This window comes from Heptranchias perlo, chromosome 24, assembly GCF_035084215.1.
Source record: "Heptranchias perlo isolate sHepPer1 chromosome 24, sHepPer1.hap1, whole genome shotgun sequence".
Lineage (NCBI taxonomy): Eukaryota > Metazoa > Chordata > Chondrichthyes > Hexanchiformes > Hexanchidae > Heptranchias > Heptranchias perlo.
This window is the reverse complement of record NC_090348.1, coordinates 20,701,565-20,729,374: the sequence shown is the minus strand read 5'-3', so window position 1 is coordinate 20,729,374 and position 27,810 is coordinate 20,701,565. Positions and strand designations below refer to the sequence as shown.

General features: G+C 44.0%; 1 protein-coding gene across 3 annotated transcripts in view; it reads right to left on the bottom strand.

The window, feature by feature from the left end:
* gramd4a (GRAM domain containing 4a) overlaps nucleotides 1-27,810 on the bottom strand; it is a 148,333-nt gene that overhangs the window by 11,702 nt on the left and 108,821 nt on the right. For all 3 annotated transcript variants that reach the window (XM_068004894.1, XM_068004893.1, XM_068004895.1), the window contains 8 exons: nucleotides 26,633-26,724; nucleotides 25,637-25,685; nucleotides 23,259-23,330; nucleotides 22,667-22,710; nucleotides 22,450-22,559; nucleotides 12,800-12,954; nucleotides 7,469-7,616; nucleotides 5,100-5,193 (listed from right to left, as the gene is read on the bottom strand). In XM_068004894.1, the coding sequence (XP_067860995.1) occupies nucleotides 5,100-5,193; nucleotides 7,469-7,616; nucleotides 12,800-12,954; nucleotides 22,450-22,559; nucleotides 22,667-22,710; nucleotides 23,259-23,330; nucleotides 25,637-25,685; nucleotides 26,633-26,724 (764 nt within the window). The remainder of the gene's footprint in view (nucleotides 1-5,099; nucleotides 5,194-7,468; nucleotides 7,617-12,799; nucleotides 12,955-22,449; nucleotides 22,560-22,666; nucleotides 22,711-23,258; nucleotides 23,331-25,636; nucleotides 25,686-26,632; nucleotides 26,725-27,810) is intronic.

The following is a 27,810-nucleotide window of genomic DNA, read 5'->3' as shown; positions in this document are numbered from 1 at the left end:
TCGAAAACATACTGGAGTAGATTTATTCATTCATAAGGAACGTAGGAACAGGAGTAGGCCACTCAGCCCCTTGAGCTTATTTTGCCATTCAATTAGATCATGGCTGATCTGTATCTTAACTCCATTTACCCACCTTGGTTCCATATCCCTTAATACCTTTGTCTAACAAAAATCAAGCAATCTCAGTTTTGAAATTTTCAATTGACTTAGCCTAAGGAACAAATTTTTTTCATAAGAGAAATGTATGTGCTTTTTTTTTCCCCCTGAAGAATTAATAGAACCGAGCTGGCAAAAAATCTTGAAGAGTCCCTATATGAAATATTAACCTAATTTTTCTTTTTTCTGATATTAATGAACCTTTGTGTATTTCCAGCAATTTCCAGGATTTGCAGGCTGTTTTTTTGTGTCTTGGACCAAAAATGCAGCTCCTCTTATATTCCATGAACTTCACCATTTGGCATTGCACTGGATCCCGTTCAGTCTTGGGCTATAGTTGGAGAATGAAAATATTTTTTAAAAATGCGCACTTTAAGAAACTGAGTCACAGGCCTCTGGTATACAGGACAACTGAGGTGTGTATCAATATCTTTGCACTGACGTTCGCATTGTGTCAGCTGGTTTGTATTCTGTAAAGCATTTTTAACTGAGATTTCTTGATATAGAAGTTCCAAGGTTACCATCTTGATAAGACTTATTTTAAAAACTTCCATTTCCAGTCAAATAGATGATTGAAAAGTGCACTTTGATATGATCACTGTGGAGCTCCAGGATATTTATACTATAAAGCAAAATTACATGTATTACACTGTGCACCAGTTGCACTGACAATATTAGCCATCTTACTACTAGAAAAATTCTGATCACTCCAATTAAAGGAGAAAATTAGAACGCATACAAGAAGAAATCATGTAACCCATCAAGCCTGATTCTTCAACAGACCACATACAACCTTTCCTTTCATTATGGCCTTTACCCTGTCTACTTTGAGAAGACTTTGCAATTTTCATTTTAATAGACCCTGGTTCACACACACCCTTTTAAGAAAAATTTCAGGCACCAAATAACATCTGTTTAATGCACAGATCACTCTTCCAAAACATAGGTCCTTGCACCAATCCATTTTTATCTTTCATGTTTACAGAAAGAGTAAGTTTCAAAGTGGATGGTTTCCACTTACTAAGGGCAACCACTGAATAGCGGAGAGATTGTTGGCTGGATTTTGTTGTCATGTCGTGATATCACTCACACCGCTTGCTGAAATTACATAGATATATAGCCAATTGCAAAAAAAAAATCTTCTGTTTAATCAACTTTACTTGTTGAAGTAAAATTTCATGTATTAAAAAGCCCTGTTTTGATACGTAGTTTCCCTAAGTACTTCAACAATACATATATTATCTGGTGTGAAAAGCAAATGATTTAGCAGAAAGGACACTAGGAAGCAAAACTGTTTGGTCTGAAACTAACTTTACACAAACACCAACAATTAGCAGCAAATGCACTGAAAGAGACTGCCTTGGTCTAAGTCACCCATGTGTGTCGACTCAAATGTTAGCGGCTGCAATGGAATATCTCCAAAGCTTCATGGTAGAGAAAACAAAGTTAACAGATTTAGCAGTCATCTATAGGTAAATATTTATGGTTCAAAAAGCTTTTCCTGTTAAAAAGGTGGTCTTTCTTTTCTGCTTTCTAAAAAAATTATTAAATTGGAACCAACATAACCAGCTTTGTGTTTCTTTAAACGTGCTTTATTTAAACAGCAAATCTTGAAATTACTGGAAGGAAAATGGCTCAGTAATTCCTCTAATGCTTATTTATTGGTGAACATTGTCAGAAATTGTGTCTGCAATGCTGGCTGCAGTTATCATTTTTACACAAATTGCCCCATTTATATTTGATCCATATTTAAACATAAAACCTTGCACGTATGTATTTGTTTTAAAGTCACAAATAATAACTCCTTTCCCAGGGCTATTCTCGCCTCAATAGCTGGGGAAGGTCCATACAGCCTAGAGAGAATGCAACCACTTTGCTAACCTATACAGGAAGGATGTGAATGCTTCAGCCGCTCAGCAAGCCATGGCCACAAAACAAAATCGCCTCTCTTGCCAAGCATTTATGCTGCTGTCAAAGACTCACGCCAACATAACTTCTTTTGGTGAGAGGTACTTATTTCCTCATTCACTTTGCTGAGTTGAAGCAACTCAAATAAATAGCTTCAAATGAAATAGCTTAGGTAAACAACCACCTCTCTAGAGGTTATAATGATCTTTCTCACTCAGTCCTCCAACAAGCTGCCAAGGTCAACTAAATAGGAAGACATGATGACCGAGATTTTCAGGAGTTATTTTAAATGGATTACCGCTAGCATTTAAATAATAGCAACCGTAAAATCTATCCTCTTAACTCTATGTATCAGGTTGATTTTATTTTAAACTAGTGAATTTCCCATGACATTGCACACAGGAGGTCAAGACCAAGTGCAGTCTTCAGGTCAAGCAGGATTAGTGAGTGGGAGATAACTGGAGCAGGGCTGAGGGAGGACTGCAAGGATGAAGATCAAAAGATAAAAGGAGAAACGCAAAGTAGGGTAATGGGGAGAGGAAATGTAGAGCGGAGTTAGAAACCGTTGGGGAGAGGTGGGGGATAGAGGTGGTGGGTGGAGCATTTAGAGAAGTAGGCCCAACAGGCCACAAAAAATGTGTTTTCCACAAAAGAAATGGGGCAGAAAATGATTAACCATCTCAAGCACACCAGGTACCATTAGATTGAGAACTTAGGCAGAGGCAGGCATAACTTTAAAAACACAGCAAAAGCAGGAAATTGTGCCTGACATGGCATAAAAAAGAAAAGATAATAATTTTTAAGCAAAATAGAACCTGAAGACTAGATTAAACATTAAGAACTTGTATAAAATTGCTCTCTGGGACCTTCAGACTTTCTTCAACTGACAGCAGAAAACATGTAGATGTCAAGCTTCCAAAAAGTAAAAGTGGCTTCGTGCATGCTGCCTCAAACCAAATGCTTTTGCTACAATATAGACAAAAGGCAAAATACTCTAGATGCTGGAAATTGAAACAAAAACATAATTCAGCAGATGCTCAGCAGGTCAGGCAGCATGTGTAGAGAGAATAGACAAGTTGATGTTTCAAAGGATCCCACCTTAACTTGACTGTTCTCTTTATAGATGCTGCCAGATCTGCTGAGTGTTTTCAGCATTCTCTGATTTGTATTTAATACAGGAATGGCACAGTGTGACAGGTGTTTTGGAAAAGGGAAAACATTATTAAGCGCTCTACTACAATGCCACCTGCAGGTGTCACAGGCAATTACAAATATAACAGGGTGAGGATACAATCAATATTGAAGTATCCATAACAAATGTTGCCAGGTGACAGAACACACTGCTTTTGATATATAAATGGGTTACTGCTGGTATTAAAATAATGGTGACTGGGTTACTAGGCGATTTTCACATCTAATCAAAAACACTTGTAAAAAGAGCTTAACACATTGATTGGCAAAAAGGGCTGAACAAATCAGCTTTAACGAGGCAGAACAACACTTAAATGAATAAATCCAGACTTCTGCAATTCATTTAAACGCTTATTCATTAACAGTTGCTCATTTAACAGGGACAGCTATTATTGAAAAAGATAGAAAAGGGATTTGCGCTTGGAGATTTTATTCTCAAACATTGTATTTCTTTTATCAGTTACTAATTTAAGTGAGCTTGACTATTACTCTCCTAAATATTAAGTGGGTACAAATATAAAAATTTGTGACTTATTCATGTCATAGTACCAGGCTATATTGTAAATATTTTGCTGAGCATTAAAAGAAACTTTTGTTCACAAAGTGCAAAGTGATTGTGAGAGAACCATTCCACCCTCTCTTCTAGTAAACTCAATTTCACTCAGACTCAAAGTCTAATTGTTCTGCATATGATCTGTTGTGATTGGGGAGAATCTGAAACATATTTCAGAACGACACTGACATGATAAAACAATAACATTAATTAATGTCAACAATGAACTCAAAATGTAGCTGCTAACATAGTATCACTAATTTTAGAACTTAGTTTCACTTGTGCCAATTCATTCTCTGATGTACAGAAACATTTGAACAAATGTACACCTCTTTTACTGCTGATGAATTGAACAAGAGTGACTGACTACAAAACCTGTTATTTTTATTAGACACTAAACCATGGAATAATCCAGCGAGGTGTCCGTGTAAATCTATTCTTCCAATTAGTCAGCAGACTGTTGAACGTGCTGGGGAAAATGTGGTACCAAACACAGTTGTCCCCCTATTAGTTTTGGATTTTGATTGCCTCACTAAAGCATCTAAAGTGTAAATAGCATTGTCCTGTTCTGGAATCAAAACTACCTGTGCATCAAAGTTGTCAATGAAATTAATTCAAGACCAATATATGTGGCTCTTTCAGCAAACACAAATGTGTCATCATCTTTGTGTGATGCAGTAAATACTGTGGCTGGAGGAAAAGAATGAAATACAAATAGTTCAGGAAGCAGAAAAGCACATTTAAAAATCAAAGGCGAAGACATTCTTCTAATTGCCCTAGATAGATAGCCTAACCTTAAGAACATTAGAAATAGAAGTAGGAGTAGGCCATACGTCCCCTCAAGCCTGCTCCCCCATTCAATAAGATCATGGCTGATCTTCTACCTCAACTCCACTTTCCCACCCTATTCCCAAATTCCTTGATTCCCTTAGTGTCCAAATATCCATCGATCTCTATCTTGAATATACCCAACGACTGAGCATCCATAGCCCTCTGGGGTAGAGAATTCCAAAGACTCACAACCCTCTGAGTGAAGAACATGGAATATAGCCAGGAATTTTGTTTAACTTTGGCTGTAGAATTATAGTAACATATGAGTCAGTACCTTCTCCAGACAAGATATTTCTTACATTATTTTTATGTCTTAACAGATAAACCTAGTTGTCTTATTCTGAAGTAGTTCCAAATGTTTTGTGATTTTGTCTTAATTGTTCAATTGTACCAGTATTGAACAGTTTGTCTTTCGTTACACACTATTAAATCTCTATAGAAAGCTCATAATATTACCTACTTTTCTGTTACATAGAGAAAACCATTCCGAATGTAGTCAGTGTGTATCTTCTTGTCCCTGTTAATTAGACAGCAACGCCAGCCATTTTCACATACTGGAAAAAGAGAGCATCTTTTAATTGTGTATATTCATGAAAAGTGAATTTATTTTCTGTTTGGTTACTCATGTTATGTACTGCTAACAGAGTAAATTTGTTTTACAAAATTAGTCTTAATGCACATTTGACAAAAGAAACTTCACTTCGGATCAAGAAAAGGAATTATGGACATAATACACGATTGGTAAAATTTAACTCTGGTATTAATACTTAATACAAATGTAATCACTGTTCTGTATGCTGTTTAGTCTTCCAATTAGGAACATAGGAACAGGAGTAGGCCATTCAGCCACTTGAGCCTGTTCTGCCCTTCAATTAGATCATGGCAGATCTGTACCTCAACTCCATCTACCCACCTTAGTTCCATATCCCTTAATACCTTTAGCCAACAAAAATCTATCTATCTTAGTTTTGAATTTTTCAATTGACCTAGTCTCAATAGCTTTTTGAAGGAGAGAGCTCCAGATTTCCACTACCCTTTGTGTGAAGAAGTGCTTTTTGACATCACCCCTAAACAGCCTAGCTCTAATTTCAAGGTTATGCCCCCTTATTCTGGACTTCTCCACCAAAGTGAATAGTTTTCTCTCCATGCACCCTATCAAATCTTTTCATCATTTTAAACACCTCAATTAGATGACCCCTTAATCTTCTATATTCAAGGAAATACAAGCCTAGCCTATGCAACCTGTCCTCACAATTCAATCCTTTTAGCCCCGGTATCATTCTGGTGAATCTGCGTTGCACCCCCTCCTGCTTTACTTAAATGCAAATCACAATAAGAATTAGGGAACCCCCTCAAGGAGGCACTATTCTAGATAAACATTTCTCAAATTTCAAATAGAAGTTATTGCTCTATCAAGGATGTGGATGCTGGGACAATTGGACCTTTCAAGACTGAGATAGGTTTTTGTTAGGGAAGGGTATCAAGGGATATGGAGTTAAGGTGGGTAAATGGAGTTGAGGTACAGGTCAGACATGATCCTATATATTTAGATAAAACTAATCAATCTCCCGTGGCATTGCACACTGGCAATGAAGACCAAATGCAGTATTCAGGTCAAGCAGAGTTTGAGGAGGAGGACATCTGAACCTAGAAGGGGGCTGGGAGGAAGAGAGGGGGGAAAAAAAGGGAGGAAATGGGGGGAGCAATGTGAACCGGGTCAATTCCCCTGTTCAGCAGGGAGGGAGTTTCAAGAGCTGTTGCGCTGCTTAGTGGGGTTGCGGTGGATGCAAATGCTGGGAGGAAGTAGCCAGTGACCAACATACTGAGCTAGCAGTTCTCCTCCCTACTGAGGAGGGAGGAGAACTGCTAGCTCAGTGGGAGAGGTTAAAAGGTCTTAATGCTGCTCGTTGGCTGAGGTAGTGGGCATTATTTTGATCTGCTGGAGAAGGGGTATGGTACTCAGTAAGGGGGAGACGAGTTGGTGCTCAGTGGGTGGGGGTGCTGTGTTATTTTGTGGACAGAGCCCAAAGTCTGCACGAAATTCTTCAGCAGGAATTTACGGAGCACGAGGCTAGATAAAGACAGGAAAAACGAAGGCAACGACGTACGATAGTGGTGAGGTTTCTCATCCTTGGGATAGGGAGTGCTGGGAGGGGCAGGGAGGGGCAGGGAGAGCAGAGTATGTAAAACAGGGGTTAAAGGTGGACTGGGGAGGGATGCGGTGATTGGGTGGGGAAGGGAATTTTCTCAGTCGAAGTGGAGAGCTCATGAAGAGCGGGGTTAGGCGCCAGCATATGACAGAGGCCTGTGGATTCAAGAAGCTATTGTAGGTGGCTTGAGATTTAAAAAAATAAAGGAAGGAAGAGGCTACCAGTGGGGTGAGGTAGATGGAAGTGCAAGAGAGCTGTAAGGGACCAATTTATTTTCATAAAGTTTTACATTAAATTTATAAACTTAAATTCCGACCTTCCTTTAATTACCTATACAAACACAGCTGCCATCTCAAAAAACTTGGCTGATGCATAGCAAGATTTGATGGTCAGAACTTGCACCTACTTGCAGACTCAACCAGCATTTTTGGTATTAACTCTCAATGTATTCCGTTGTGGCTATTGTTTTAGCAGTTAACTGTACGTGATGTTTAATATTAAAAAAAACTCGCACAGCACTACCTATAGGCATAACAGGTACTGCATCCAAGTACTGACAATTAACATTGATTTTCCTATTGACAGAACCTGACATATATGAGTTTCCAATGCATTTTTAAAATGGAATGTTGTGACCCACTCACCAATTTTAATACAATATAGATATTGTTGTATCTACCTGGTAAAGGACGTTCATTCTCTGCCAAACTAAAGATCTCACTGAAGCTGGTCTTTTTGGAGCTGTGTGAACGTGCACCGTCATCCTCCCTGCTGTACAGAGACAAGCTGTTGGCAGTAATGTTGGATCTTGACACAACCGTTGGAATCTGTGGAAACATCACAATCAAGGGGGCGGGGTCATATCAAGCTTTACTTTAAATCACATGGCTTGAATTAACCACTGGCTGATTAACAGACCGCCTTCCCCTCACATTTTACTCATCTGTTTTCCAGAAAATAGAGAAACTTGGTTGCAAACTTATTAATAATTGAAAGTTATGATGGAAATACAAAGTTTTAAAAAATTAGCAAAATTTGCAATCAATTTTTAAAATTAAATTCTTTCCATTATTTTAACCTTTGTCCCTCTATGAACTTTTCACCATCAGTTTCATCATGTTTGTCAAAATTTGCAGGATACACGAGTTTCAGCATGTTTTCCCATTCAGTCCCATGGCAAAGTCACCTCTTCAAGGTGTCTTTTTTAAACCACTGTACAATTGTTAATTCCTACTCTTTTCCAATGCTGAAGTACTCAATAATTCAAAGCTGTTAGACTCTGAAGAACTTAGTATTCACAAGATACAGACAAGGAAGACCAATTGACTTCATCAAGCTTATCCATCCAGAAAAGCTCTCTGGACTGAATTACTATCTGTATAAATTTTAAAATGCATTATTTCCCTAATGGGCTTTTAAAAAATATTAATTGCTCAAGATATTTACAAAATAAGTATATTTATAGGTCATTTTATGAATTTGGGTAGATTTTATGAATTTGTGCTTCCAGTGTAGATCACAGCATGGGAGCATGTATCAGGAATTCAGGAGTGGAGATCATCGTGCCACATATGATTTTTTTAATGGACTGTAAGTTATGTTGCGTATGCTAACCTCCTCATCTGGGCTATTTCAGTTTCTTGCAGTATTTACCCTTGATGCATCTTAAAAATCATTTTATTAAAGCTAATTAGTGCTTTTAAACATATCAATGTGCCAAATGTGTGCGCTTTACAGAATAGGGGAGAAAATTAGTGCGGGGGGGGGGTGGAGGGAGGGAGAAGGAAAGAGGTAATAAAAATGACATGAGAAAGTTAGTTCTCCCGTTTGAAAGGGTCAAATTATTTTAAGAAAAATTGTTTGGGAAACAATTCTTTATTTACAATGAAACATAATGTGATACATTACATTGAATCACGTGTTGACAGCTCTTCTGCCTCTTCGCCCTCCTCAAACAAAAAATGGTTTGCATTTGTACAAAGAAATTGTCACTTTAAAGGCTATGCTCTGAAATCTTGTGTGTGTGTGTTTAAGTATGGAGTGATAGATCAGACTGAATAAGATGGCCTCCCTGCAATCCTGCATACAGTAAATACAAAATTCACCAAATTTACATTTTGTGAATAACTAGAACAATTCAGGTTTCTTTTTAATACTCTCAATTTTTTTTAGTGAATTTTTACAGCCTCTCCAGTAGACCGTCATTTAGTGCCACGTTGTGTCAAGTAATGAGTAGATTTGGACTGTAAATATGCAACCACTAGGAAAGTAGGCTGAGGCCTTGGCCAGGATTTTGACTTGGAAATGGGAAGTACGGGTTTCCCGGATGTCCTTACAATTTTGACATGAAGACGTCTTTCTTTTTTGTCAGTTTGCTGCCCAACAGGCTGGCCTCAGTCAGACGGGAGCACAGCAAGGAAGAGGGCATGAAAAGGTAAGTCTTAGATTGTATGGATGGGGGGCACCTGGACACATCGATGGATGTGGAGGTTACGGGGGGGGGGGGGGGGGCGGAAAAGAGGTCAGTCATCGGAGGAGTCAGTCACGGGTGGGTGGAGGAAATCGGGGGCATCGCAGTAGTCCGCGACAATTGTGGGGGGGGGTCACTGCAGGTAGACTTGTCAGGCCGGAGGGGAAGCACTCCTGCGCCTCCGGGCGCACAAGCTGTGCCAGAAAGGCACTTACCTGCAGTCTCGGGCCTTCTCGACTCCTCCCACGTAGCATGAAGGAGAAGGCCCGGGGTCCCGGCCCCCAGGCATAGCAATCGCAAAAGCTTTCAAAATGGAGGCCTGCAGCCTCCTTGAAAGATTTTAGTGACCAATCCACCTCCTGGGAGCGAGTTGGTCGCCTGCCCCTCGTCCCGCCCCGGTGAAAAACGGAAAAGGGCGGGTTGGAGGCGGGTCTGAATTTGTTGCAATTTTCAATGCCCCCCTGACATAAACCCACCTGTTTTTCACAGTTAAAACCCTGCCCCTTATTTCATATCGTACCCATACAACCTTCACAATGGGGAGTGTTTCATCCCATCGGCCTGGGCTGGATTCAAAACAAAGTCTCAGAAGGGAGAAACCAGTACGCTAATCCACTTTGTTACTCAGTCCCCTACTATGTTACTTTACACATACAGAAAACGGGGCTAAGCAAATTCTACATGAATCACACAACTAACCTGTTCCAATGAAAACGAACGAAACTGTTTATAAAAAAAAATTAAAACCCAAGTATTTTAGTATCAACTGGAGCTATATTTTAAAGCAGATATATGGAATTAAAACAACCAGCACATAGTAATTGAAACTTACACTTACTGAGGATTCAGAAAATTTTCTATCTTTTTTGGGGAGGGCAGAAAGATATCTCAGTACATCATCTGACAAGGGGGCTAAAAAAAATGTGCCACTGGAGGGTGCTATATCATTTACATTAGCAGCTTCAATAAAAACTAAGAACAGAGAATGTTTTTTCTCTGAACCCACTTCAACACTGACTGGTCTGAGATTTTGGTCATTTCAAAACAAAACAACTAAAAATAGTTAGAAAGAGCTCAACAAATACCCCCTTCAGAAAGCATAGCTTTTTAACTTTCTATTTCTTATCTGCATTCATGGAACTAGTTGATTACAGAATAAGACAATTTGAAACATATATTATAGCTACATAAATTACTTCATAAGACTCCCCCCCCCACAATGGATCAGAGATGAGGTTTTTGTATGTTAACCAAACAGACCAGGAAGGTCCCATGTTCAGACTACTTATCTGACATCCAGTCCTGGATGAGCTGCAATCTCCTCCATTTAAACATTGGGAAGACCAAAGCCATCGTCTTTGGCCCCTACCACAAATTCCATACCCTTGCCACTGATTCCATCCCCCTCCCTGGCCATTGTCTCAGTTTGGACCAGACTTTGTGTAACCTCAGCACCCTATACAACCCTGAACTGAGTTTCCAACCTCATAACCTCTCCAACAAAGATTTCCATCTCTGGGACATCGCCCATCTCTGCCCCTGCCTCAGCTCATCTGCTGCAGAAACCTGTATCCATGTCTTTGTCACTCCAGAATCAACTAATCCATCGCTCACCTAGCCAGCTTCCCATCCACCACCCTCCATGAACTTCAGCTCATCCAAAACTCTGCAGCCTGTATCCCATCCTGCACCAAGTCCCATTCATCCATCATCCCTCAACTCTGTGCTCGCTAAACTACATTGGCTCCCACTTCTTCCCCAATACCTTAAAATTCTCATACTCATGTTCAATCTCTTCATGGCCTCGCCCCTCCCTATCTCTGTAACCTTCTCCAGCCCTACAAACCTCCTCTAACTCTGTTCTTGTTTGCAGTCCGAAATCCCTTCGCCCCACCAACTGTCTAGGTCCTGAGCTCTGGAATTCTATCCCTAAACCGCTCCACCTTTCCTTCACTTCCTTGCTACTTGCTTTACTGATGAATTATGACCCAAATTTTTAAAAAAGAATTAAAATAAAGACAAAAAAATTGTTGAATATAGTTAACGAGCAACTTTCCTCATTTCTGGAAAGAAATGAAGTGGAAAAACCCTACTGCAGGGTGTAGCAGTACAAAGACTGAGTAACAAGCACCTAAAAAGACTAAAAGGAGTTACACTGGGATGACACTTTATAGAAAATGAATCACGAAAATTACGTGCACCGAATTAAAGACCCAATAATATAGCTTTTCAAATTTACTGATTCGGTCAGCCAACACTAAAACCACCAGTTTATCATCAAACATTATTTTCAATGTACTTTGGTGTTTCTGTTTTTAAACTTTGCTTTCAGCTGTAGAACTTCCAAATCCAATTAGCTAAGGTATATTGCAGTAATATGTTAATATATTTTTTTATAAAGCTGCGAGAAAAAAATAATTTGATCTCTAAATGCCGTGCAATGAATCAATACCACGTGATCGTTACAGTACGCATTAGGCAGATCATGTGACACATTAACCCTTTACATACAGTTCTATCATTAAAAAAGTCAATACATCATTAACACTAAAATAGAACAAGATTTAACAGATTCAATGTTATGGCTCATGGAAAAGCATTTTATTCCTCTTTATTTTCAACTATACATTTATAATTTAAATTGATAGAAATTAAATTTAAGTAAATTAGTAGTAAACAACTAGCTGATATTCTACTATGTACCAGGGAAATTCTGCGTTTAAGGGATAAAAGATAAAAAGCTACATAGTTGCAATCTCTTAAAAATAACATGGAATTTATCTACTACATTAAACTGCATCAAATGATTTCACTTAATGACAATTTTAAAAATCACACTTTCAAAAACACCTTTCATAGTCCTGCCACTTTCAATGTACTAACAATTACTAACAATTTAACGGTACTAAAACAAACAAGACAATACATGACAACAGTTTTCAACTAGATCACACTTCACTCAATAATATCTAATATAATTACAGGCAATTTTAAAAGTACACAATATACTTAAAATTTTTGGAGACTTAAACCCTACCTTTTCAAACCCTGACAGCTAGCAGGAAAAGAAACAACAAAACATATGTAACAGAGACAACAAATTATGTCATGGCTACTCTACAAGGTGCTAAACTTAAACAATTACATTTCTAAATTATATCTAGCCCAGCACTTTCTCACTCTCTTTCTCACACACACACACACGCATACACACAAACAAACTAAAAGGAAACTTATTAAGAGCGCTGACCAATGGCTGGAACAACAGAAAATTGCTCCTTTCAATCAAGGGAAAATTTAGTGATTTTGGTGTAATTGGTTCTGCAGAGATTGCAATATTTGTAACCGCACTGTGCTTTTGTAGTGTTAATAACTTTGTGACCAGACATGGTTCAAACTGCAAATGTGATCAGTACAGTAACATGTAAAAAAGAACAAATTCTAATATATTGTTAACTGTCCATGTTCTAGCCACTAATCAGGACCTCAGGTTTGCTTTTGTTAAAAAATTAAACAGATCATTTAACAAAAAGTACCTACCCGTCTCGTCAATATAGCATTTGATCTTTCTTTAAGCTGTGGGTCTGTGGGCAAATTTTTCCACACAATGTAAGGAGTATCATATTTTTCGCGAAGCCTTGGGCATCGTTTGAATATGAAGTCAATGAGAAAAAACTTTACTCCTGCATAAAGTCCTGAAACAGAATGATGAAATCCACTGGTTTAAGATAATTAAGCCCTCTTCTAAAGGATATAATAGTATACAACAGGACAGCAAACTATGAAGTATAGTAGAGTGCACTTATACACAAATTTCCCTCACATCCTTTACACGTTCAGCCTCAACACAAAAATGTTTTTTCAAAGATACAGCAAACATCAGGTTTTCAGGTAGTTGTGAGACTAGAAATTGAGACACAAAGCAGAGTGGACCTGATGTGGATCGCACCACTGCCAGCTCAAATACTCTATACAAAAAACAAAATAAATCGTTGCTGTCAACAGATTAAACCTTCCAAATAGACACTCAGCAGCAATTTCTACAAGGTCCATTATGTGGTCCTTAATTTCCCAGGGTAAGGCGGCGGCCAACAACACCCAAGCTGCTAAGATAATCTTAGCGTTAAACACATCTAAATGATTTTACACCACCAAGTTATAGTCCAGCAATTTTATTTTAAATTCACAAGCTTTCGGAGGCTTCCTCCTTCCTCAGGTGAACGTTGTTGGAACGTTCCAACAACGTTCACCTGACGAAGGGGGAAGCCTCCGAAAGCTTGTGAATTTAAAATAAAATTGCTGGACTATAACTTGGTGTTGTAAAATTGTTTACAATTGTCAACCCCAGTCCATCACCGGCATCTCCACATCACATCTAAATGAGTTTCACATAAATACTCCTTAGCAAGCATTCCAAAGCCTGAAAAGGTAACCTGTCATCTACAGTTCTTGTCCTCCTCATTCTTCTCTTCCTCACCTTCATCTTCAGAGTGGAAGGGGACATTTGCCTGCTCTTCAGAAATATACTAACTTCAGGTAACTGGATTTTTCTAAGGGCATTCTAGGATGGGATAGCCCTAGTGAACTGGTACCATCTTTGGCTGAGGAAGCATCAAACCACCTTAAACTGATTGCATTGTAAGCTTTTTATGGCAGAAAACACACAAATAAAAGTGTCCTCAATAACATCCTGCTATCATTGAATAGATGTTGAGCCACAGGGTATGCTCAGATGAAACTAATCATTGAGGATGATCTGAATTAAAACAATTGATTTGTTTGCTTGAAATTGAAAATGGCATCAAAAGCAGTGAAACACCCAACTGCCAAATGATGCCTGGAAACCTCTGGACATCCAAATGAGACCAATCTCTCAACTTTAGGCGAGTTTGAGTTATAGGCTGGGTCAAAGGGCGTCCAATGCTGGAGGAGGCAGCACAAAACCTAGAGACCCTCAGTGCCTTCTACCCAGCGCTGCGAACAAACATCAAATACATCTGCTGGTGCACCTTTAAGGGAACAGACTTATGGGGCTCGATTTTAGGAGAGAGGTGGGTTGGCAGCGGGGGTCGACTGGGCGTGTGGGTAACGCGCCCAGTGAATTTGGGGTGCTCCGCACGCAATCGCAGCCTAATTGAAGCCACTTACCTTGGCTTCCAGGTTTCGTGCTGGAAAGCTGCGCAGTGGGCGGACTGCACAGCCGCATCATAGGCTATCAGCTGGAGGAGCCCTATTTAAAGGGGCCGTCCTCCACTGACTGATGCTGCAGAAAGGAGCCAAAATTACAGCATGGAGTAGCTCAGGGGGAAGGTTGCTCCCAGGTTTAATGATGCCTCACTCCAGGTCCTACTGGATGGGGTGAGGAGGAGGAGGACAGAGATCTCCCTGGTGGACTGGAGGAAGTGGCCTGCCTCTGCCACCACGAAGGCCTGGCTCGAGTTGGCAGAGGAGGTCACCAGCACATCACACAGCTGCATACAGTGCAGGAAGCGCTTCAATGACCCAAGTAGGTCAGCCGAAGTGAGTATACTTACTCATTCCCCTACACTCCGTCTGCCACATCACCGTCCCCACCCCACATCTCCTTCTGCACTGCCAACACTACTCTATCACATCACTCCTCACACCCACTCAAAGCTCATCCTCATCTTACCTGCACTTACTCACCATGCCAGTACTCATCCCACCACTACCACTCAACCCAATCCTCATACAATCTCATGACTGTCTCATACTCACCTCTCATGCATCTCTTTCATGGTCTGCCTCACCCAACCTGCCACCACCTGTGCTGCAGCTACAGGGCATGCATCACATATGTGTAGTAGGAAGCGTAAGGCAAACGTGTCGTGAGCATGAAGGGGATGCACAAGGGTTATGAGGGTTTGTCATGGCTTTTACTTATATTTAATTTCTGATCAACTCACATAACATATTATATTGTCACCACTACTGCCACGTCTTTGCATATCTTGTCTAGTTTGTGCAATAATGCCCTTTCCTGAGGATCACAATGAAGACCCACGCCTGATGCCACCCATTGTGTCACTGCAGAGTGGGTGTAGGTGTATTTGCAGGGCTCTTTTGTGAAGACGACCGAGAGATGTCGGCTATGTCCCCAGTGGCACCCTGGAAGGATGCAGAGGAGAAGTTGTTGAGGGCAGTGGTGACTTTGACAGCGACAGGTAACAAGATGGTGCTCGGGCCAGCCGGGAGCAGCTCGGCATTAAGGAGGCTGCAGATGTCCACGACGACATGTCAGGTGACTCTGAGCCTCTGTGTGCACTGTTGCTCAGAGAGGTCCAGGAAGCTGAGCCTCGGTCTGTAGACTCTGTGGCGAGGGTAGTGCCTTCTGTGACGCATCTCACTCTGCGGTTGCCCTCCCTCCTGCTGTGCAGGTGGATGTGTCACAGCACTGTGTTGTGGGGCTCCACGTGTCAGAGGCGGACGGCATGGCCGGCGAGGCTGGTGATGCTGTTTGTCCTCCGAGGAGGTCATGACTGCAGCTATGGCGGCCCCCATCTGGAAGATGTCAAGGTAGGTAAATGTGTCTGCACACCGGGGTTGAGGTTGCAAGTTTGTGAATGTTATTGTTAGGAGGAGGGTGATGCAGGCCAAGCTTTGTCCAAAGTGACAGAGTGGCCTCCTGCAATGGGTGAGGGTCTCCCCCCCCACCACCTGTCAAATGGACCTTTACAGCTGCCACAGGCTGGTGGCTGCAACACATCCATTTCAACTGGGAGTGTTTCCCCCAGTACGGGAAACACGCTCAGTTGCGTTGAAAATCCCACCCCTCCTAAAATATCCTACAAATCAGGTCTGCAAACGACCTGAACTATCTAATTAATTGGTTTAAGTGGGATCCTGCTGGCTTTAATTGCTGGCAGGAGTCCTGCATGCTGGGGCTGCGCACACATCAAAGCACGTCACTGGGGAACCCGGAAGTGGGCGGGTTGGAGCCGGGCTCCGGACCCGCCCCGGGAATCTCCAATTTTCGGAGCCCCCCCGCCATGAACCCGCCGTCTCGGACGTCCAAAAATCGAGCCCATGATTGCTCCCTTTCTGCACTTCATTCCCTTTCAGATGCTGCAGTGGGAAAACAAATTGTTGTGCAAGGAAAAAACGAGTTTGCACTGGATTTCTGGTAACTGGGGGAGGGGGAATAATCACAAACATGCACTGAGGATGCTGATGGGCTTATACAATCAAAAATGCTGCTGTAAAACCAACATGAAATAATATAACAACCAATAACTTGAAGGGAAAGGAAAATCTAGGGCCTGATATTACCATGGCGGCGGGTTCGCGGCGGGGGGTCAATTGGGCACATTGGTAACGCGCCCGGTGAAATCAGTGTGCTCTGGCACGCAATTGCAGGCTAATTGGATCCACTTACCTTGTGCTTCCGGGTTTCCCGATGCTAAGCTCCGCGGCAGGCAGACTGCGCATGTGCAGTCAGCTCTGTCAGCTGGAGGAGCTCTATTTAAAGGAGCAGTCAACCAATGCTCCTCCTGCAGCAAACAACCAATTCTACACAATGGAGCAGGCCAGAGGGAAGGCTGCCCCAAGATTCTCAGACTCCTCACTGCAGCTGGATGGGGTGAGGAGAAGGAGCGAATTTCTCTTCCCGTCGGATGGGAGGAAGTGCCCTCCCTCCACCACAAAGAAGGCCTGGCTGGAGGTGGCCGAGGAGGTCTCCAGCTGCGGCAATGTGCCACGGACCTGGGTCCAGTGCCGGAAGAGATTTAATGACCTAACCAGGTCAGGCAAAGCGACAATACTTACGCATTCTCCCACACTCCGTCTTCCACATCACCTCCACACAACCCCTTCTGCACTGCCACCACAACGCTCTCGCATCACTCCATACATCCACCCAACTATCATCCTCACCTTGCCTGCACGTACTCACCGCCCCTGTCCCCAAACACTACCACGCAACCCAATCCTCATACAATATCATGGCTATGTTGCACATGCACCCTCCCATGCATCTCCCTCACGCTCAACCCCACCCACACCCACACCATGCAACCATCACTCAATCACGCCTCTGTGTTTTGCTTTGATAGGAGAAGAGATGCCAGAACACCCGGGAGAGGGCACGGACCGGAGGGGGCCCGCCACACCAGGTGGTCCTAACGGGCACGGAGCAGCAGGCATTGGAGATCAGCCGCAAACTGGAGTGCATGTCTGTGGCGGATGCCAAGGCTGGGATTGCACAAGCGGCCAGTGGCAGAAAGCTAACACTCAGCACTCACAATAGCGAATGATCTTAGCATCACTTGGCATCTGCAGCACCCCAACATCTATCCACATGCCTAATATTGCTTTCTGTTCTCTTGCAGGGCCATCCGCGAGCACCGTCACTGTGGAGGGCGAATCCTCAGAGGACCTGTCGCTCTCTGAGGGCCCATCGTCACATCCGAGCCATGCATCCACCAGCGCAGATACATACACCTCGGTGGGTCCCCGTCCTCACTTAGTTGGGCTTGCACATGGTGAGTCACCACGCACGTGAGCACGGGCAGACCCTGGTGGCAGGGGCAGCCGTGGAGAGTCCGCGTCGGTGGGAGCACTCTTCTCCAGGCTCTGCTCAGCCGGACCCAGATGCTGAACCCTGGCGGCCAGCCGTGAAAAGGAGCGTCGTCGAGGGGCAGCAGCACATTGCCGAGGCGCTGGAACAGGTGCCGCGCGCACTCTCCACAATCGCGCAGGTGATGGAGGAGTCCAACTCTTGCATGAGGGGAATGGTGGCACAGGTACAGGAGGGTATCTCCGAGATAGTGTCGCGGGTAGGTGCGGGAACGTCTGCGATGGAGAAAAGGCTAGCCTCCCTCAAGCGTCACGCACGGCTCAACAATGAGTCCATTCAGGCCCTTACAACGGCCGTTCGGATTCATGGTGAGCAACATTCTGCTGCCTTGAACAGGCTGACAGATACTTTGCAAGTGGCCTTCCAAGGCCTCACACAAGTCCTCCAAACAGCCATCCAGCAGGGTGAAAGGAGTGATGTGGGCCTTGGCCACGAGAGGGATGATGGTGAAAGGGGACATGGGAGTGGGGACGCCACTCAAAGCGCTCCCACGTCTCACCCGTTGCCCCCCTCTCAACCAGTACCCGCAATGCTGCCCCTTCTCCAGGTGGCCGAGTCTGCCCCTGCACAGGTGCAGGTGGAGCAGTCTTTGGAGGGGCTCTCACGGGCACCCAAACCCAGAAGGAGTCGGCCCAAAGCATCTCATTGGTCAGGGCATGGACAAGAGCAACCTGCCACTACCTCTGCTGAAGCCACAGGGGTAGCACCAAGTAGGGGTTCCCGGAAACGTAAGGCAAAGGTTTTGTGAGCACAAAGGGAATGTTTGACGATTTGTCATGTTTTTTATTTCTATTTGTTTAATTCACATGCACAATAAATCTTATTATTATCACCACTACTGGCACGTCTTGCCCATTCTTGACTGGCTTGTGGAATAGGTCCCTTTCATGGGGTTCACCATGAACACGCACACTTGATGCCTCCCATTGGGTCACTGCAGAGTGGGTGTAGGTGTGTTTGCAGGGCTCTTTTGTGCAGACGACAGAGACGTCGGCGATGTCCCCGGTGGCACCCTGGAAGGATGCAGAGGGGAAGTTGTTGAGGGCAGTGGTGACTTTGACCGCGACAGGCAAGAAGATGGTGCTCAGGCCAGCCGGGAGCAGCTCGGCATGAAGAAGGCTGCAGATGTCCACGACTACATGTCGAGTGACTCTGAGCCTCCATGTGCACTGCTGCTCAGAGGTCCAGGAAGCTGCGCCTCGGTCTGTAGACCCTGTGGCGTGGGTAGTGCCCTCTGCGACGCATCTCTTTCCCGGTTGCCCTCCCTCCTGCTGTGCAGGTGGATGTGTCACAGCACTGTGTTGTGGAGCTCCACGTGTCAGAGGAGGACGGCGTGGCCGGCGAGGCTGGTGATGCTGTTCACCCTCCGAGGAGGTCATGACTGCAGCTATGGTGGCCCCCATTAGTAAGTTTGGGGGGGGTCCGCAAGGTGGGTAAATGTGTCTGGATAAATGTGTCTGGACACCGGGGTAAGTGTGCAAGTTTGTGGATTTTATTGTGAGGAGGGTGGTGGAGGCCAAACTTTGTCCAAAGTGACAGAGTGGCCTCCTGCAACGAGTGAGGCTCTCCCCCCCCCCCCCCCCCTGTCAAATGGACCTTTGCAGCTGCCACAGGCTGATGGCTGCAACACATCCATTTGAACTGGGAGTGTTTCCCCCAGTACGGGAAACAGTCCCAGTCAATTGCAAAATCCCATCCCTGCTAAAATAACAGGTCAATCAGGTCTGTAAACAACCTGAAGTACCTGTTCAATTACTTTAAGTGGCACCCCGCCGGCTTTAATTGCCGGCGGGAGTCCCACATGCGGGGGCTGCGCGCGCTTGTCAGCAAGTCAGTGGGGAATCTGGAAATGGGGTGGGTTGGAGCCGGGCTCCCGACCCGCCCCGGGAATCCCCGATTTTCGTAGCCCGCCCGCCACCAACGCACCCAATTGCGGGTGCTAAAATCGATCCCCTAATCTCAATGGAAAAACAGAAGAGACAACAGGAGAAGATAGCAACATTTTGATTTTCCTTTAAGTTCCCTTCTTTGGAAATAACTTTTACTTGACATCTAAATGAAGGAGCTTCTTAAAGGGAAGGTTCCCCTCGCCCCTTGCTAATTTTGTCCCATCTTCTCTTGAACACAATGACTCATTAATGAGCTACAGTTCCACAAGCAGCAGCTGCTCTCTGGTACCTTGACCAAGTAACCATCATTCATGAGTGAGCCTCGATAGTGAGTTTTGGAAGGTAATTCAACCTTGAGAGCACCAAAGCAAAACATTATCCTGGGGCCCGATTTTACCAGGGGTGCGGGTTCTCTGCGGGTGGGCAAGCGGGCGCGTGGGTAACGCGCCCAGTGAAATTAGTGGGTTTCCCGCGCGATCGTAGCAGGCAACCCACTAATTGGATCCACGTACCTTGTCCTCCGGGTTCCCCGCTGCTGATCTGCGTGTCGGGCGGGCTGCGCATGCGCAGTAAGATCTGTCAGCTGGAGGCGCTCTATTTAAAGGGGCAGTCCTCCACTGACAGATGCTGCAACCAATAGCAAAGATGACTGCATGGAGCAGCCCAGGGGGAAGGCTGCTCCCAGTTTAATGATGCCTCACCCCAGGTATCAATACATGGGCTGAGGAGGAGGGGGAGGACAGAGATCTTCCACCCGGCGGGCGGGAGGAAGCGGCCCGCCTCCGCCACCAAGGGCTGGCTCGAGGTGGCAGAGGGGGTCACCTGCGCCACCAACTTATCGCCCACCTGCACACAGTGCAGGAGGCGGTCCAATGACCTCAGTAGGTCAGCCACAGTGAGTACACGTAGTCTTTCCCCTACACTCAGTCTGCCACATCACTGCCCCCACCCCACATCTCCTTCGGCACTGCCAACACTACTCTGTCACATCACCCCTCATACCCACTCAAACCCCATCCTCATCTTACCTGCACCTACTCACCTCACGAGTACTCACCCCGCCACTACCACGCAACCCAATCCTCATACAATCTCATGGCTCTATCCCATACTCACCCTCTCGTGCATCTCTCTCACGGCCAGCCTCACTCAACCTGCCACGACCTGTGCTGCAGCCACAGGGCATGCATCACATATGTGCAGTAGGCAGCGTAAGGCAAATGTGTCGTGAGCATGAAGGGGATGCACAAGGGTGTTCGAGGGTTTGTCATGGTTGTTGCTTCTATTGAATTTCAGAACAACTCACATCACACATTATATTGGCACCACTACTGCCATGTCTTCATGAATCCTGTCCGGTTTGTGCAATAATGCCCGCTCCTGGGTATCACTATGAGGACCCACCACTGATGCCACCCATTGTGTCACTGCAGAGTGGGTGTAGGTGTATTTGCAGGGCTCTTCTGCGCAGACGACTGAGAGACATCGGCGATGTCCCCGGTTGCACCCTGGAAGGCTGTGGAGAAGTTGTTGAGGGCAGTGGTGACTTTGACAGCGACAGGTATGAAGATGGTGCACGGGCCAGCCAGGAGCAGCTCGGCATGAAAGAGGCTGCAGATGTCCATGGCTACATGTCGAGTGACTCTGAGCCTCCGTGTGCACTGCTGCTCAGAGAGGTCCAGGAGGCTGAGCCTCGGTCTGTGAAACCTGTGGCAAGGGTAGTGCCCTCTGCGACGCATGTCTCTCTGCGGTAGCCCTCCCTCCTGCTATACAGGTGGATGTGTCACAGCACTCTGTTGTGGAGCTCCACGTGTCAGAGGTGGACGGCATGGATGGCGAGGCTGGTGAGGCTGTTCGCCCTCCAAGGAGGTCATGACTGCAGCTACGGCGGCCCCCATCCGCAAGATGTACATCTGAGGGGGTCCGCAAGGTAGGTACATGTCTCCGGACCCCGGGGTAAGTGTGCAGGTTGGTGACTTTGACCGTCAGGAGGAGGGTGGTGGAGGCCAAACTTTGTCCCAAGTGACAGAGTGGCCTCCTGCAATGGGTGAGGGTCTCCCCGCCCCCCACCTGTCAAATGGACCTTTGCAGCTGCCACAGGCTGACAGTTGCAACACATCCATTCGATCTAGGAGTGTTTCCCCCAGTGTGGGAAACAGTCCCATGTTGATCCAAAATCACACACAGTCCCTTAATCAGGTCAGTTAATGACCTGAAATAGCTAAATAAATACTCTCAAGTGGCATCCCGCTGGCTTTAATTGCCTGCGAGATTCCCACCAGCGGGGGCTGTGTGCACACGCCGGCGCGTCAGCGGGGAACCAGGAAGTGGGCGGGATCCTGGATTTCCCGATTTTCGAGGCCCCCCCCCGCCGAGAACGCACCCGATAGCGGGTGCTAAAATCAGGCCCCTGTTCTCTCATATACTCATTCTTAGACAGCCAGCATTTTATTTGGCACTTTTACACTAGTGAGGTCATTCATCAGTATTTGCAGACTTGCATGTTCCAATGTACTGTTCTCAGAACATTCATATGAGCAAGGGACCATTTAACTGTGGAATAGCCATTTTTTAAATAATCTTTCACCCAGAGGACACTAAAGATATCAATTACATTCAAGGTACCCAGTTGTTAAGGAGATCTTAACAGTTTAAATTAATTAAAAGTTGTAGAAAAGAAAAATCACTGTATGTCATTTATTTACCTATAACGAGTCCCAGAATTCTGTATGGAAAGAAGCAAGATGCAATAAAGAGGGCCCACAAGCCCATATACAACTTCTGTGTTATTTCTGGATGCACCCACATAAATAAGCTGTAAAAAGAAAAACAAGAGATTACAATATGTGGCAGATTCTCATGAAGTTATTCTTATCAGGTAACAAATTTAATATATAACTATAGAACAATTGAAAAACTTACTTCTTAATTTTTTCTAGCACATCCGCCATCTTGCCAAAGAGATTCTGTAATTTAAATTTTAAAAAGTTGAATCCACTTAAATACGTTAACGAAAAATAATCAGACTATTTTACATGGGGACAATATTATACCTTTGCGTGACAGTATATAAATACATAGGCCCAGAAAGTGCAAAACTAATTTTTGTACAGCTAACAGAAAAATATTACCCAGTAAAATAATATTTAATTTTATTACGTTCAATTCCAAAGGACAGCAGGCAGATAGGGCAACAGTTTAATGCTTTGTCAAAAAACAGCACCTCCAACAATCTCAGTATTGCACTGAAATATCAGCCTGGATTATGTGCTTAAATCAGTAGTGGAGCATGAACTGACAACTTTCTGACAGGGGAAGAATACAATCTGAGCCAAGCTGACACTTTAAAAGGCTTCAAAAAATAAGGGTAGTTGATTAAAATGTAACATCAAAGAAATAAACATGCATTTACAATAATTTTAATAGTTCAACCGTAGCACTATAATTGAATAAGTAATCTGTGCTCTTGTAGGATATTATGTGCAAATGCCTCCGAACTGTATTAGCAAACTACCTGTGCTTTTTGTGCTACATCAAGCACCAGCTGGAACTTTTCAGATACAGTAAGATCTTCTTTTGAAGGCTCCTGTAAAGAACAGATTCTGTGTTCAGTACCTAACATTCTCAAGTAAATATCAGGGCAAAACACTGAACAATCACGGCTGGAAGAGAGAGAGGCCGTGATCTGCAGTAGGGAGACCGAAGGCTTCCTTGAGGGGCCAAGGGGAGCACTCCTACTTCTCTTAGCCCACAAGGAGTGCTGCTAAAGGCACTTACCTTCTTGAGCCGGCAGTTCCTGCCTCCCTTTTACTGCCGGCTTTCCCGGGCCCTGGGAAACCAGCCCAGCAACTGTTAAATTTAAATCAGGCTCCCAATTCCACTGTGGGAGCCTGCTTTAAGAACATAAGAAATAGGAGCAGGCCATATGGCCCCTTGAGCCTGCTCCGCCATTCAATAAGATCATGGCTGATATTCTACCTCAACTCCACTTTCCCGCCCTATCCTCAGATCCCTTGATTCCCTTAGCTTCCAAAATCTATCGATCTCAGCGACTGAGCATCCACAGCCCTCTGGGGTAGAGAATTCCAAAGATTCGCAACCCTCTGAACGAAGATATTTTTCCTCATCTCGGTCCTAAATGGCCGACTGCTTATCTTGAGACTTTGACCCCTAGTTCTGGACTCCCCAGCCAGGGGAAAGGAAGGATATACTTGCATTGGAGGCAGTTCAGAGAAGGTTCACTTGGTTGATTCTGGGTATGGAAGTATTGAACAGGTTGGGTCTATACTCATTGGAATCTCGAAGAATGAAAGGAGATCTTATCGAAACAAATAAGATTATCATAGAATCATAGAAGTTTACAACATGGAAACAGGCCCTTTGGCCCAACATGTCCATGTCGCCCAGTTTATACCACTAAGCTAGTCCCAATTGCCTGCACTTGGCCCATATCCCTCTATACCCATCTTACCCATGTAACTGTCCAAATGCTTTGTAAAAGACAAAATTGTACCCGCCTCTGCTACTGCCTCTGGCAGCTCGTTCCAGACACTCGCCACCTTTTGAGTGAAAAAATTGCCCCTCTGGACCCTTTTGTATCTCTCCCCTCTCACCTTAAATCTATGCCCCTTTTTTTTTTTTTAATTGGCTACCTCACCTTGGATCCAGTGAGATTTAACCTTATGTAACAACCTACCATGCGGTACCTTGTCAAAGGCTTTGCTAAAGTCCATGTAGACCACGTCTACTGCACAGCCCTCATCTATCTTCTTGGTTACCCCTTCAAAAAACTCAATCAAATTCGTGAGACATGATTTTCCTCTCACAAAACCATGCTGACTGTTCCTAATCAGTCCCTGCCTCTCCAAATGCCTGCAGATCCTGTCTCTCAGAATACCCTCTAACAACTTACCCACTACAGATGTCAGGCTCACCGGTCTGTAGTTCCCAGGCTTTTCCCTGCCGCCCTTCTTAAACAAAGGCACAACATTTGCTACCTTCCAATCTTCAGGCACCTCACCTGTAGCTGTCGATGATTCAAATATCTCTGCTAGGGGACCCGCAATTTGCTCCCTAACCTCCCATAACGTCCTGGGATACATTTCATCAGGTCCCGGAGATTTATCTATTCTGAGGGGACTCGATAGGGTAGATGCGGAGAGGATGTTACCCCTCATATGGGAATCTAAAACGAGGGGGCATAGTCTCAGAATAAGGGGTGGCCCGTTTAAGACGGAAACGAGGAGGAATTTCTTCTCCCAAAGGGTCGTGAATCTTTGGAATTCTTTACCCCAAAAAGCTGTGGAGGCTGAGTCATTGAATACATTCAAGGCTGAGTTAGACAAATTTTTGATCAGCAAGGGAGTCAAAGGATATGGGGAAAGGGCGGGAAAGTGGTGTTGAAGTAAAAATCAGATCAGCCATGATCTCATTAAATGGCAGAGCAGGCTCGAAGGGCCAAATGGCCTACTCCTGCTCCTATCTCTTATGGTCTTATGACCTCTCATTCTTCTAAACTTCAGAGAATTTAGGCCCATTCTACTCAATCTCATTAGGACAACCTTCACATCCATGTAATCAATCTAGTGAACCTTTGTTGCATTAAATATGTTAATGAAGTGGTCCGCCTCGCAAAGGAGGGACACTCGGAAGGCACGCTACCAGCCACTGCAAAAACGGCAGTGGCCGCATACGCGGCGGGTTGGGGTTGCGTTCCCCAATTTTTTATTTTTAGCCCCCCCCCCCCACCCCCGACTGAAAGCAACAAAAATTAAATCTAAATGTTTCTGTGCTGTAAAATTCAATGTAAAATTAGACATCAACTGATCTACACACACAAAATGCTGCAACATTTGTAAATAAGTTAATAAATGTAAGAAACAGCAATATTACCACAGGGTCTGATACTTCAGGCACAATGCTCCACTGAATCCTCCAACCCCTGCAAAGCCAGAAATAGTGCACAGTTACCAAACAAAATCTACAGGCCTTAGATATTAAGACATGCCAGATTAGAAGGATGAGCTAACATTAATCACTAACTGCCCCTTCCTCCCAGAGATAATAAAGATCACATCCCCACAGCTGTTACTCCCAGCATCATTTGTCTCCTGACACACATGCTTACTTTTGATCCAGTCAAGCTTCAAAAGGAACTTATATTGCAGGGAAAGCAAATGTGATCTTTGGCAAAGATCAATAAAGCTATTCACAAGTTGTACTAGTTCCTTCATTTTATATGTATTTGTTACTATGGGCCTTTCACAACCTCAGGACACCTCAAAGCGCTTTGCAGCCAATTAAGTACTTAAGTGTAGTAACTTTGGTAATGTAGGAAATGTGGCAGCCAATTTGCGCAAAGCAAGACCCCACAAACAGCAATGTGCTAATGACTAGATAATCTGTCTTTAGGTGTTGGTTGAGGGATAAATATTGACCAGGACACCAGGAAGAACTCTCCTGCTCTTCTTCGAGGAAGTGTCTTAACCATCACATTACCAGGACATTCCCACTATTATTCATTTTAACCAAGAAAGCCTGAATATGTTCATTACTGTAATGCTCGTGGGCTTGTCTGCAATTCAGCAAAAAGCTTGAAATCATTTCAAAAAAATTACCTTGTTTAGAAACCTTCATCTTGTGGGTGGAACATAAGTATATAGATACTGTAGGCTTACCCTATGTTCAAGTGTGCGAGTCTTCCAAAACTCCACAGAGCAACATTTTATTCTAGCATAAACTAGTTGTTAACTCTAGACCACAGCACTGTTTGTGCTATTATTTTGTCCCAAGCTTTAACATAAACTTTCCAATTATAAAAAATTATTAACGTGCCAATAGATTTTGTTAATTTTAGACGGCAATGGGAAAGCAATGAAATGTTAATACCTTGCTATGAGGTAATTTAGAGACAACCTCAAAATGGCTAGAAATAAGAACATAGGAATGGCCCAGCCATGCCATACAGCATTCATGTAGATCTGGAAAACAAGAGTGTGTTACAAATAGTGCAGAACGGGGACTTCTTCTTCCTCCTCCCATATTAGCAAAACATTGAGCACTCATGAATTGAGTCCACATTTGCAACAGTCCACAAATACCCATTTACAGAACACACACACACACACTAAAAATATCACATTCATGATTGATAATTTCATAAATCACTGCTATTAAATAAATTCAGATCTCAACACATATCAGAGTATTGAGGATTCTTTTTAAAAATATAGTGTCATTTATTTGGCATTTTTATGAATTAATAATTGCTCTAAGACAAGCCAAATCAGTAGCAATGCCAACACCAGTCTGTACTGTAGCAGCACCATTTATTGGTCGGCAGCTGGTCAGATTTAATTTTTGGGCCCAGGAGATGCACAGGAATTCAAGACAGCGAGCCAGTCACAAAGGAATTTAGGGCAGTGAGTAATAGATAGTGCTGTTCTCCTTGTGGATGGGGGTTCCAGCTCTTTGGCCAGTGGTTGACATATGTCCCCAATAGTCTAAAGGGAAAATGTAGCCTTCTGTGGCTCTGATGGTCAGAAGTGTCTAAGAAAGAATTTCTTGGTCTGTAAACCTTGGTGAGTGGGTATGTGTGTGTTGGCAAAAGATACTTTCTGTGGTGAGACCTCACATATAGAGCCTCCAATCTAGCCCCTTCCATGTCCACATCCTCCTACTCATAGCACATAATCATAGAAATTTACGGCACAGAAGGAGGCCATTCGGCCCATCGTGTCTGTGCTGGAAATATAATAAAGGAATTCCCATTGGGGAATCCATGTCACCAATGTAAAATAGTATTCTGAGCAGAGCGGAATAAAACTAATAGCTAAAGTCCTGAGTGAACCTCCAAAGAAGCTAAAGAGATCGATATGCAGGCAAAATAATATCAACCTCCAGTAGCAGCACAGAAAATGGCCTCCTCACGGTGCTATCCACCTCTGGGATATCTTCCTGCAACCCCTGCTGCTACTTATATAGTGGCAGTAATTATTTGGGGTAGAAATTGGGGTAAATGGATCAGAGGACTTAGTCATGTCCCCCACACTCCATCAACATGAGGT